General features: G+C 36.6%; 1 protein-coding gene and 1 non-coding gene across 8 annotated transcripts in view; both read left to right on the top strand.

Moving 5' to 3' along the window:
* The window catches only part of BANK1 (B cell scaffold protein with ankyrin repeats 1), a 319,023-nt gene extending 305,912 nt beyond the window's left edge, over positions 1-13,111 (top strand). For 6 of the 7 annotated variants that reach the window (XM_070791144.1, XM_070791143.1, XM_070791142.1 and 3 more), the window contains 5 exons: positions 6,180-6,243; positions 9,753-9,782; positions 10,794-10,849; positions 12,064-12,128; positions 12,391-13,111. In XM_070791144.1, the coding sequence (XP_070647245.1) occupies positions 6,180-6,243; positions 9,753-9,782; positions 10,794-10,849; positions 12,064-12,123 (210 nt within the window). In that variant the 3' untranslated portion in view covers positions 12,124-12,128; positions 12,391-13,111. The remainder of the gene's footprint in view (positions 1-6,179; positions 6,244-9,752; positions 9,783-10,793; positions 10,850-12,063; positions 12,129-12,390) is intronic. The other variant, XM_070791140.1, reaches the window with a different exon arrangement.
* Positions 5,449-5,551, top strand: LOC139183758 (U6 spliceosomal RNA). Its single transcript, XR_011567375.1, has one exon. It is a non-coding gene; the product is annotated as a U6 spliceosomal RNA (small nuclear RNA).
* Positions 13,112-13,488: the final 377 nt, after the last annotated feature.

Genomic DNA, 13,488 nt, shown 5'->3' with positions numbered 1-13,488 from the left:
TATTATTTAGACCAGACTTAAAGGGAACACGAAAATGATTACAATCATATCAGACAATAATCCTGAATAAATTTAATGTTTTATATTCCCCTTTACCTTTGGAAAAATAAATAGATATGTATCAGAATTTGCATATGTATAAATATATACATATATAAATATATATCATGATTTGCATATAGATCAGTCAAGATTTACAGGGAAATTATGCCAAGAGTATTAAATTCAGATAAGCCTGTCTTCTATAAAAATAATTTACATCCTGAAAGGGGATTGGAGTAGGTGGTTCCAAGAGGAGAATGAAAAAAATATATACTATACATGTAATATAATATACAGCCTGTGACAGTCCTCAGTGAGGGGATTCAAGACTGTATTCTATCTATCCAACAGGCTGTACCACTCACAAAATATTTCACCACTTTTTTTCTTCTTCTCATATAAAGCCCCAGTACCTCAGCAGCCAGTTCTCAGGCAGCCATTTCATTAGCTACGTTAGGCCCAAATATCAATAATTATTAATAGCCTAATATGCTACCTGGAGAAGGCAATGGCACCCCACTCCAGTACTCTTGCCTGGAAAATCCCATGGATGAAGGAGCCTAGTAGGCTGCAGTCCATGGGGTCGCTAAGAGTCGGCCACAACTGAGCGACTTCACTTTCACTTTCACTTTTCACTTTCATGCATTGGAGAAGGAAATGGCAACCCACTCCAGTGTTCTTGCCTGGAGAATCCCAGGCTTGGAGGAGCCTGGTGGGCTGCCGTCTATGGGGTCGCACAGAGTCGGACACGACTGAAGTGACTTAGCAGCAATATGCTACCTTTCCCAAGGGATCATTTTTCCTTTAAAATAGTGCTTAAGAAGACATTTTTTAAACAACAGAGAAATGAATCAGAATAGTGATTCAAGTGATATGGCATATAGATAGGAGATTGTTTAGGTAAGGGGACTTCCCCAATACATATGTGGTCACACACCTTGTTAGAAGTCACCCATCTTGCAGGATGAGCTCTTGTTGCAGTTCGGTGGCTGGACCTGGTCAAGCTTTTGCAGTGTGAAGCAAGGGCAGTTGTTTTGCCAAACAAATGTTAAGAATGCTAATTGTGGAGTTCTGTAATGATGGTCGTTCATGGTCAGAACTACAGCATTGCTTCCCAGTCCACACTGTTGCCATCACCATCAAGCATCCCTCATGCTGAAGTGGGTAAAGTGTGCCCAAGCACCGAACTGCAGATCACTCTCCTGGCAATGCTAGAAAATAAGTTTATGTAAGTTTGGTTGAGATAAGTCAATTGTACTTTATCCTCCTTAGACCTTTCTGTAATAAAGTTTACAATTTAAAATGATCCAATCTAAATACGTTCTTGTTAGTGATTTCACTAGTTGCTTTATCAAACCCTCAGTTGTTTCTATTTTATTTGTGTATTTATATTCAGTTGTTATTGTTGTTCAGTCGCTCAGTCATGTCCAACTCTTTGCGACCTCATGGAGTGCAGCATGCCAGGCTTCCTTGTCCTTCACCATCTCCAAGAGCTTGCTCAAACTCATGTCCATTGAGTTGGTGATGCCATCCAACCATCTCATCCTCTGTCGTCCCCTTCTCCTCCTTCTTTCCCAGCATCAGGGTCTTTTCCAATGAGTCAACTCTTTACATCAGGTGGTCAAAGTATTGGAGCTTAAGCTTCAGCATCAGTCCTTCCAATTAATATTTAGGGTTGATTTCCTTTAGGATTGACTGGTTTGACTTCCTTGCAGTCCAAGGGACTCTCAAGAGTCTTCTCCAATACCACAGTCCAAAAGCATCAATTCTTTGGTGCTCAGCCTTTTTTAAGGCCCAGCTCTCACATCCATACAAGACTACTGGAAAAATCATGGCTTTGACTATTTGGGCCTTTGTCTGCAAAGTAATGTTCTACTTATTAACACACTATCTAGGTTTGTCACAGCTTTTCGTCCAGGGATCAAGTGTTTTTTAATTTCATGGCAGCCATCATCATCCTCAGTGATTTTGGAGCCAAAGAAAATAAAGCTTTCACTGTTTCCATCGTTGCCCTATCTATATGCCATGAAGTGATGGGACAAGATGCCATGATCTTCGATTTTTGAATGTTCAGTCTTAAACCAGCTTTTTCACTCTCCTCTTTCACCTTCATCAAGAGGCTTTTTAGTTCCTCTTCGCTTTCTGCCATAAGGGTGGTATCATCTGCATATCTGAGGTTACTGATATTTCTCTTCTCTTGATTCCAGCTTGGGCTTCATCCAGCCTGGCATTTCATATGATGTACTCTGCATATAAGTTAAATAAACAGGGTGATGACAGTATACTGCCTTGATGTACTCCTTTCCCAATTTTGAACCAATCTGTTGTTTAGTGTTTGGTTTTAACTGTTGCTTCTTGACCTGCATACAGATTTCTCAGGAGGTAGGTAAGGTGGTCTGGTATTCCCATCTCTTTAAGAATTTTCCACAGTTTTTTGTGATTCACACAGTTAAAGGCTTTAGCCTAGTCTGTAAAACAGAAGTAGATGTTTTCCTGGAACTCTCTTAATTTTTCTATGATCCAGTGGATGTTGGCAATTTGATCTCTGGTTCCTCTGCCCTTTCTAAATCCAGCCTGTACATCTGGAAGTTCCTGGTTCATGTACTGTTGAAGCATAGCTTGGAGGATTTTGAGCATGACCTTACTAGCATGTGAAATGAGTGTAATTGTGCAGTAGGCTGAACATTCTTTGGCATTGCCCTTCTTTGGGATTGGAATGAACACTGACCTTTTCCAGTCCTGTGGCCACTGCTGAGTTTTCCAGATTTGCTGGCATATTGAGTGTAGCACTTTAACAGTGTCATCTTTTAGGATTTGAAATAGCTCAGCTGGAATACTATCACCTCCACTAGCTTTGTTCATAGTGATGCTTTCTAAGGCCCATTTGACTTCACATTCCAGGATGTCTGGCTCTAGGTAAGTGATCACAGCATCATGGTTATCTGAATCATTAAGATCTTTTTTGTATATTTATTTTCAGTATAGTTTTAGAAAGAATTAATGGTGGTCTAAGGGGCTTTCCTTGTGACTCAGTGGTAAAGAATCCTCCTGCCAATGCAAGAGAACTGGGTTCAATCCCTGGGTCAGAAGGATCCCCTGGAGAAGGAAATGGCAACCCACTCCTTGCCTGGGAAAGTATTCTTGCCTGGGAAATCCCATAGATAGAAGAGCGTAAAGTGCTACAGTCCAGGGAGTTGCAAAGAGTTAGACATGACTTAGGGACTAAACACAACAATACTCAATTACTTCAAGACTGATGTGGCTTATCTAATACATAGGAACAATGGAATAATGAATACAGTAAGCACTTATGCAAAACAAAACCAAAAAGTAACCTGTAGATGAAAGGACAAACCCTAAAACTACTTTCCATAAAAGCCCAAAGTTTGTGACTCTGACTGAGTATGAGGATTTATTCTTTTCCCTTTCCTTCCCAACCTTCCTGATATAATTGACTTAGAACATTGTCTAAATGTAAAGTTTACAGTGGATTGATTTTACATACCGTAAAATGATGACCACCATAGCATTAGCTAACACCTCCATCATGTCACAAAATTAACATTTTTGTGTGACAAGGACATACAATATTAACTCTTTTAGCAACTTTCACATTGCTATATATAATATATATGTAATACAGTACTGTTAAATAGTCATCTTGCTGTACATTGGATTCCCAGAACTTTTTCATCTTGTAACTGGAAGTTTCTACCCTTTGACCAACATCAGCATCTCTGAATTTCTTCCACTCCTCAGTCCCCGATAACCACCATTCAATTCTGTTTCTATAAATTGGCTTTTTGAAGAGTTCACATATAAGTATGATCACACAGTATTTGTCTTTGCCTATCTGACTTATTTCACTTGGCATAATGCCCTCAGAGTCTATCCATTTTGCCAAAAATGGTAGGATTTCCTTCTTTCTCATGGGTGAATAGTATTACATCATGTGTATATATATATACAGACATATATATCATATGATCTTTATCCACTCCTAGACACTTAGGTGGTTTCCATATCTCAGCTAATGCAACGAACGTGGAAGTGCAGCTGTTTCGTTGAAATCATGATTTCATTTCCTTTGGATAAATACCCAGAAGTAGGAATGCTGAATCATGTGCTGGTACTATTTTTAATGTTTTGAGGAAGCTCCATACTGATTTCCATAATGGCTGCACCGATTCACATTTCCACCAACTCTGCTCAAGGCTTCTTTTTTCTCCATAACCTCATCTCTTACCTGTTGTCCTTTGATGATAATCATTCTAACAGTTCTGAGGTAAGATCCTATTGTGGGTTTGATTTGCATTTCCCTGAAGATTGGTGATGTTGAGAACTTTTTCATTTATCTGTTGGCCATTTTTATGTCTTCTTTGAGAAATGTCTGTTCAGTTCTTCTGACCATTTTTTAATCAGATTATTTGGGACATTTTTGCCATTAAGTTCTGTGAATTCTTTATCTATTTCAAATATCAACTCCTTATCATATATATGATTTGCAAATATTTTCCCTCAGTCCACAGGGTGACTTTTCATTTTGTTGGTTGTCCCTTTTGTTATGCAAAAGCTTTTTAGTCTGATGCAGTCCCAGTTGTTTATTTTTGCTTTTGTTGCTTGTGCTTTTTCAGTCATATCCACGTATCATTGCCAAGATGAATGTGAGAGAGATTTCTCCCTGTGTTTTTTCAATCAGTCCTTAACTTAAGGACCTGAACAAAAGTCGTGTCTGCTTAGTCACTCAGTCATGTCTGACTCTTTGTAACCCTATGGACTCTAGTCCACCAGGCTCCTCTGTCTGTGGAATTCTCCAGGCAAGAATACTGGGGTGGGTTGCCATTTCTTCCTCCAGGGGATCTTCCAGATCCAGGATCGAACCTCCATCTCCTGAATTGCAGGCAGAGTCTTTGCCCACTGAGCCATTGGGGACAAAAGTCAAAACATCAAAAAATGAATGTTCTCCCTATTTTCCCAATACACACTGCCCATACACTTTTCAATCTTACTCTTGTAGTTTACAAAAAATATTAATTTTAATCCCGAAGATGAATCTATAAGGCGGCTGTGAAATTATATTCTTATTGACAGAGAGGTATTATCCCAGGAAAATAAGAAGGAAAATGGCACAAACATAGAGTTGGTAGTAGAAGAGTTTCTAGAATAATGAAGACCCCAGTAGAATCCCTGGAGTTGAAGGTGAGATGATTGAAAAAAACCTTGCCTTTAGCTCCCCGCTCACAATCACTGAGTCCCTAAAGAAGAACGTTTGCTCCACTCATAGGAGAGGATCTTTAAGGCAATGAACACAACTCTGTTTTAGGAAAAGTTGTTTCTAGGTTTGCAGGGCAGCCCTTAAGAAAAGTGCTACTCTTAAATTCTCTTCTAAAAGTACATTTATTGGTGCTCCCTTTGGCGGGACATACACTAAAATTAGAACAATACAGAGAAGATTAGCACGGCCCCTGTGCAAGATGACATGCAAATTCATGAAGCATTCCATATTTTTAAAAAATAAATAAAAGCAGATGTATTGAGCGGTAGCTTGTTTTACCTTCCAGTTAAAAAGGTAATAGATGTTCAGTATAGAACATTTGGAAAGCAAAGAAAGATCACAAATGAGTTAAAAATGGAAATCCAGATATGTATCATTTGTTCCTGAGTCCCTGGTTCTTAGAAGGAACTGTTAGGAAAGCATGTACCCTGCAGAGGCTGGAGATGGGCTCAGGCAGCAGCTAACCATTGTTATGCTGGCCTCCTGCTTTGAGGCACCGATAGCCAGTGTAGATGCCCCAGGTGTTTGTTTGGGAAAGAAGCTCCCAGAAGAATTGGGCTCTGGGTTCCCACCCTGACTCTACAACCTCTGTGTGATTTAGGAAAGTTACTTAATCTTCTGTAACTCAGTTTCCATATCGGTAAAAGGAGATGATGATGTTTTTTTATCCACCTCGTGAAGTTGTGAGGATTAAGTAAAACAGTACGTGCAAAGTAGCAAGAATGGTGGCTGGAACACTGCACGCGCCACGTTAGCACTAAGTTGTAGTGGTCTTACTGGCCGTAGAAGTTAAAGTTTCCATCTCAATTCATGACAAATTCGTGAACCTTGACTTCTCCTTCCTGGTTGTCTCCTCATTAAGGAAAAACTACGCCAACTACGAGATTGCATTGTTGGGAAAAGGCCAGAAGAAGAAAATGTCTACAGTAAGTAAAATTTGCCTGCTCTTCAAAAATAATAATGAAGTGGAAACAACAAGAATGGTGAAATAAAACAGGCCTGAGTTCAAATTTATATCCAGTCACTTCCCAGCTGCTTAAATTGGAGAGTGTCTTACTCCTTGGTACTCAGGGTCCTTGTCTGCAAAACAAGAATAATCAGACATATACCTGGGAGTGGTTGTACAAGTTAACACATAAAATACTTTTCACCTTATCTGGCCCATAATGTAAATGTTAGTTACTTCCTTTCCTTTGATTTCCATATAAGTTGCAAATAAGATAATTCTGCTTTAGTTTTGTGTGTGTGTGTATAAGTCTCAATACAGGGTATTAAATTGTTAAAGAGTCACACTTTTTTTTAATAAGGTAGAATATTCTCAATATAGTCAATTCTCACAGTTGTCCACATGTGGATCATTTTAAATTATAAATCTCATGTTGCCTTCCCCTGAAGCTAGCATGCTTCTTCTCAACACAGATTCCCCTTGCTAATAATTAGCAGTTGCTCCCAGGGGGAAAAAGCACTCATTTTAATGTTAACACAAACCAAACATTATTAAGATGGTAAATCTTCTCCAAAGATAAACAACACATTCCAAAATTAAAAATAAATTATGTTGTCATTCTCTGACCACCCTATCCCTGAGTCCCTACCCCTGCACAGATAATTAAAAACTGACAACTACCAGTAAGGTTTGAAAGCCTCTCTTCTATTCTCAATAATACTGCATAACTTTTAGATAGTACTTCATGCTGAAATGCACTATGCTAAAATTCATTTTCTTTTTATATTATTGGATTGTTATCCATTTCTTCATAAAGAATTCTTTAAGCTCTCTTAGAAATGTTTTCTAAAACATAAATATGCTTTCTAAAATATTTAAGGTCCTAAACACAAAACTAATTTACAAATAACTGAGTTCTACAAACCTACATTCTAATGTGGAATAAGAGTAAAATTTTTTAAATGTATAAAATTATAAAATATATAAATAATTTCACTAAGGAACATTAAATAGTAGTAGTAGCTAATATTTATTGTCTTATCTACTATGCACAAAATCATCCCATTAATAACCCTTTGAGATAGGCATTAGTCCCAATTTATAATAAGGAAACTGAGAATCTGAGAAACTAAGAAGCCTCTAAACACACAGATTAGAGATTATAGTCTATGTCTATTGGAATCCAAAGTTAACACTCTTAATCGTTGGTGTCTTAATTAGGAATCAATTAGTTCTTCTTTCAGCTAAAATGGAATAAGCAGTACCAGACAAACCCTCCCACTGTAAGGATACAAATAATAGGCAAAAAAATATGAAGCAACTGATTTCAGGGAGTAAATGATAGGCAGACTAAGACTGTAATCCCAGAGAAAAACAAAATATATGAGATGTCTCTCACCATTACCCACAAGATGGTTTTCTGACTACAGTCTGCGCAAAGCAGTCAAACTGAGGTGGCAAAGATAAGAGTTCAGGGCAGCCAGAGCTGCTGGAATGTGTGTGGTGAGTCACTGAAGAGGAGGTAGCCACCAAGAGAGGTAGCCTCAGAGGGAGGGAGGGATTCCACAAGTCTGGCTGAGAGATGAGCTGGACATGTGCAGACAAGACCAGTCAAAGCATGTAAGATAGCAGCTTTTAGTGCTGTGAAGGCAGAACAGAGACATTGAAGGTTGGGCAAAGCCAGGGAAAAGCCAAACTGGGGATGTTTCTTTGAGTTCTGCCCTGCCAGAGAGGAAAGGTCTCCTAACACTTTGTTAAAATGCCTGGCATCCTGCTGTGACACCCAAGAGATGTAAAGAGTAAGGACCATGACTCACAGTAAGACCTACTCTAGACTTGCCCCAGCAAAGCCTAGAACCAAACCCCTACAAGAGCCTGGTGGAAAATGGAATTCATAGGCTTAGTCCTGCTGTTGTTGGCAAGAATACTGGAGTGAGTTGCCATTTCCTTCCCTAGGGGATCTTCCCAACCTAGGAATTGAATCCACATCTCCTGCATTGCAGGCAGATTTTTTTACTGCTGAGTCATCAGGGAAGTTCTACTAAGAGTCTTAGCAAACATCTTGAGCTTTGTATAGGTTGACAATGAAAAAAAGCAGGAAACCAAGCCTACCACAGGTTCATGACAGTAATCAAACTGCCTGGTAAAACAAGAACCTATATTCATCAAAGGAATATAGAATATGAATATGAATATAGAATCCAGAATATGCTACAGATTATCTTTAAAATCCAGTATTCAGGGTTTTTTTTTTTTTTTTAATGAGGTACAAATAAAAAGAAAGTGCAATTCTCAGAAAAGAAAAAAGAAAGCATCAATAAAAACTGAACCTGAGATAATCCTATTGTTGACCTTAACAAAATTAATGAAAAATATGGTTTTAAAGAGTGAATGAATATGAAATTTCAACAGGATAATTGAAACTATATAGAAGAACCAGATGGAAATTTATAAAAATTAAAATTACAATAAAAGAAATGAAAAATTTGTCAGAAGAACTTATCAGCAGATTGAATATAGCAAAAGTTAGAGTTAATCAACTTAAAGACAGATCAATAGAAATTATCCAATATGATGAAAAAGGAGATAAAAAAACTTAGAAATGAATGGAGCCTCAGAGACACGTAGGACATAACACAGTCCAGCATGCACATAGTCAGAGTCCCAGAGGAAAAACTAGTGAGTTTAGGCAAAACATTTTAAAATAAATAATGGTCAGATATTTTCCAAATTCAATATAAACTACCTCCATACTGTTTCAAGAACTTAAAAAAAAACCCAGTTAGCCTGTTAAGCCGAACTATATTTGAGCACTAGTAGTCAAGCTACTTCAAGTCAAGGTAAATTCTTGATAGCAGCCAGAGAAAAAGACATATATCAAGAGAAAAGCATAAATGTATTCCATATTCACTAATTTCTTGTCAGAAACGTGGAGGACTAAAGACGGTGCAATAATATCTTTGAAAGTGCTAAAGTAAAAACAAATGACCACTTAGAATTGTATATCCAGGAAAAATAACCTTCAAAAATTTGTTGAAATTGAGACATTTTCAGATAATTGAAATCAGAGAATTCATAGACAGGAAAATTGCAATGTAAGAAATACTAAAGAATGCCATACAAGGTGTATGAACTGTACTGTATGTAATTATTTCTGAATAAGGTTATTTTTTAAAAATACTTGAATAGCTCAGGCTAAAAGAATATCAAGGCTGAGTAGGAAGCTATTATTAAGCATCAAATATATCTAAAATCGTGATAATGTGGGACAAACATCAGAAGGAAAAAAATAAATAGTTTCACACTTAGTGATAAAAGTAATAAAAGACATAGTTACACACTTAGTGGCCAGGGGTATTTTTTTAAATCTGACTGTGAAACTTCATAGTCATCTCAAGACAAGAAGTAGTCAAATGATAAGAAGATATGACCCTAAGATAAATATGGAGCAAAACTCAGTAGAATGTGCTTTTTTTTTTTGTCTTGTAGATAAGCTCACCATTGTGCACCATCCAAATGGTAAGTGGTGTTTATTGAAGAATTTAAAACTAAACAAAGCCCTGAACAAACCAGCTTTTATATTAATGTAAACCTAATGTGATTAGGCTGATCAGTGTAAAAATTCACAGAGATTTTATATTTATATGTAAAACAATTTGATATCCAAAATAAATGTGAGTTGATTCTAGAATAGCAATGCTAGAGGCATTGTGATATGGTAAAAGAAGCATGCACTTTGAACTCTGACTTGGCTCTTCAAACTTAACTAGCTGTGACCTTTGACAAGTCACTTAAACTCTTTACACCTCAGTTCCCTCATACGTAAAATATAGATAAGAATTCTATCATGGGGAATTGCTATAATGACTGATGATGACTGATGTAAATGGCACTAACTTGGTAAGTGGGAAATGTTGATAGAGCAAATGAACTTCGAATAAAATTTAACAGTTGGAAGGGTTCACGTTAGTGGAATGAGAGAGACATGTGTGCAGAAAGTGGGGAGGGCAGAGAGGAGCTGCAGGCCAGCTGGGGGGTTGTCTAAAGGCTGTGAGCTCTGCCTCCAGCCTGAAGCACGGCACTGACTGTGGGAATTGCAGAAACAGGAGAACAGAAGTGTGTGGCTGGACGGAAAGTCAGAAACTCGTGATAGAAGCAGGAAGTGGCATGGGCCACGGTGCAGTGTTAGGAGCAAACTTATAAAAAAGTGTGCTTTGCAGTTACCTGATCCTGGTAAATGGGCAAGAGAAGAAGGCAAAATCAAGTGGAGGTTGTTATTCATGGTGTTAGATAGTTTCTGAGCTCATCAACTCCTCAGTATGTAGGTATGATAAATTAATGCATACATATTAATACAAATTAATACATAATTGCCAAGGATGCCTTTTCAACATGCACATTTTATCTCTTTAGTGTTTTTTATCTTTACCCATCTCCTACTCTTTGCATATATATTTTTTAAATGCTGAATAAAGGAATTATTAAATTTGTGAATGAGTAAAGAGTTAGTAACAGAGTTTGTATTTCTAGGTAACGAAAGTGCTCACAGTGAAAGTATGTTACATAACGTACCCTTTGGCAGTAAGGTGGGTTGTGTTTATCTTAATTTTTATAAAATACAAACAAAGAACTTATTTGTTGAGAAAGAACATGAAAGCCTTCTATTCTGACTATGCTTTGAAACATTCCAACAGATATGAACTAAAAAGGTTACATAAGCATTTGTGTGCAAAATACACAAGCAGTAATTTTAAAAACATAACTATTTGGAAAAAAGCAAAGAAAGAACTTAAAGAGAAAGGCACTGAAGCTAACATGTGCACAAACATGTACAGACCAAATAAATTGTAGAGGAGTTATAAACACATCTTCTTTAGCAAAAGGAATATGATGAGTCTATTTGAGCCACAGTTTATACAATCCTTGAAATCTAGTTTTAGGAAAAAATATAATGTGAAAATATTGTTCATATAAATATGTGTTGCTTCACATTGTAGTGTTAACTGAAAGTAAATTGCTGATGAGAAGCTAAAAATAACTGTAAAGAAAGAGGGTGCAAATGGAAAAGCCAAGACCAGTTCTAGACAATATCCTTGATGTCCTGACCACACGCTTTTCTTCATAAAAAATTGTACTATTCCAACTGTCTACATATGTGATGTAGGAAATTTGCACTATTACCCAAGAACGTGTGGCAGCTGGATTTCTTGCTAAAATCCTGAATTAGGGCCCATAACAAACTAGTTTTTGTTTACCAAATTTTGATAACCCTTAAGTTCTCCCATCCTTCAATACATCATAACATAAAAGTTATGTTATGTTAAATACATAAACATAAAAGTCATTCACTCTTAAGAACTGTTTGAAGTATTTGCATTTCTGGATCATTCTGTGGTGAGCTGTAGACCTAATGGGTCTGTAGCGCATAGACTCATGAGACCCATTTGACTGTCACAGAATTGTGAGGTACCATCTAGCTTTAGGAAGATGTCTTTGTCAAGCAAGGTTCCTTCTACACAATCTGAAGGACTATTTTAAGAGCAAGCTTTTGGATAAGAGGAAAATAATATACATTCCCAACACTTATTCTCCCTCAAAAAGGAAATAAAATTTGAACTCAAGGACATTGACGTGGTTGAACTTGACCGTGATTCTTTCCTTTTAAGATGGGGGCACTGTCTTGCCAGTTGCCTCTACAAAGCTGTTCTCCTGTGACTGCGAAAGGCGGCTATGACTTTGTCGTGTTTCTTTGTTCAGCCTTAAAATGGAGAAATGCTAACTCTGTGTATTTTTTCCTTAGCTTCCTGCTCGACCCCAGGTGGAAAAAGATTTTGGTTTCTGTTGCAGGAAAGATCACTAAAGATGGTAAAATATCAGCTATATATCAACCATATTTTTTAGAAAACCTAAAGCAGGCTTAATAGGAACTTGAAAGATCATTTGTCTAACAAATGGAATACCTTAAATATTTCATTGTCTTCTCCTGAAAGGATAAACATGTATTTTTCAAGCTAAAGGTGATTGTTCCTTAGAAAGATTTATGTGTAGGGGTGATTTTATGCTAGCTAATCAATTTCAGTTGATGATCCATTATTCACTAATACATTTCCTGCGATCTTATTTTCAGGTTATTATAATGAAACTCAAGAATCTGCAGACACTTTCTGGGTGAAGCAAGCTTGCTTTTGGATTGCCTGCTGTCTTAGGACAAATCTATGCTATGAAAACAGAAGCAAGTTTTGAATTTCAGAATGTTATTGCCACAGTTTATTGGCATTGTGCCTGCTTCAAATGAGTATATCAAGATTAAGTTTGAATGCTATAGAGCAGTTGCATTCTTTGAAAATTCTTGCATTTTACCAGGCACTTTGCCTGTGAAGCAGGTATTTCCCATTTTTTAAATTAAAAACAAGAACACAGAAGTTAAATGCTCTGTCGCAAAGTTATTGGGCCTATTTAAGGGGCTAACCTTATAGTTTACTCCTCCTACACTGGGAATAAACATAAAAAAATACAAATTTGTTTTATACATATTGGCTTTTCCAGTGGATAATCTATTTTCTGAATTTCTCATGTTCAAAACTCTAATTGTTATTATCAGATCATGCTTACAGCAACCTTCCATTTTTCAGAGCCTGTTTGCATATAACCTTGAGAATATTATTTTTTTAACTTTCTATATCTCAGATTAATATACATTTTCACAACCTATATTCTCTATTAAAAGGCCTACAATTTCATCAACCAAATTCTTAGAAGCAATTTATAAGCTTAAAATAGAATGCAGTTTTACCATTCTATGATTTCTGCCCACGGTTGCTACAAATAAAATGAATGTTTAAAGCTGTTGTCTGACTTTTCAAAACAAATGTATGAAATTAACCTCTGAAGTCTTTTGCTTACTAGTTTACAGAGAGAAGTCCACCAAGTTTTTTTTAATAATTTCACTGTGTAGGGTTCATAAAATAAACACACAAATTATTTTTTCTAGCTTCTAAACAGTGAGTGATAGGAATATCCAATATTGTAAAGTAATTAGCCTCCAATTGAAATAAATAAATTTAAAAAATACACACATACTATATATACTTAATACATACAATAATGGAAATTTTAAATACATGTAACCACCATTCCTAATGTGATTTATAAGGGGAAAAAATGCAATTCAATAAACAATTTAGGATTTAAAAAAAATAGTAATAAAGCGATTCTGCAAAACACT

The sequence above is a fragment of the Bos indicus genome, chromosome 6 (assembly GCF_029378745.1).
Source record: "Bos indicus isolate NIAB-ARS_2022 breed Sahiwal x Tharparkar chromosome 6, NIAB-ARS_B.indTharparkar_mat_pri_1.0, whole genome shotgun sequence".
NCBI classification, from domain to species: domain Eukaryota; kingdom Metazoa; phylum Chordata; class Mammalia; order Artiodactyla; family Bovidae; genus Bos; species Bos indicus.
This window is presented reverse-complemented; position numbering and strand designations above follow the sequence as displayed.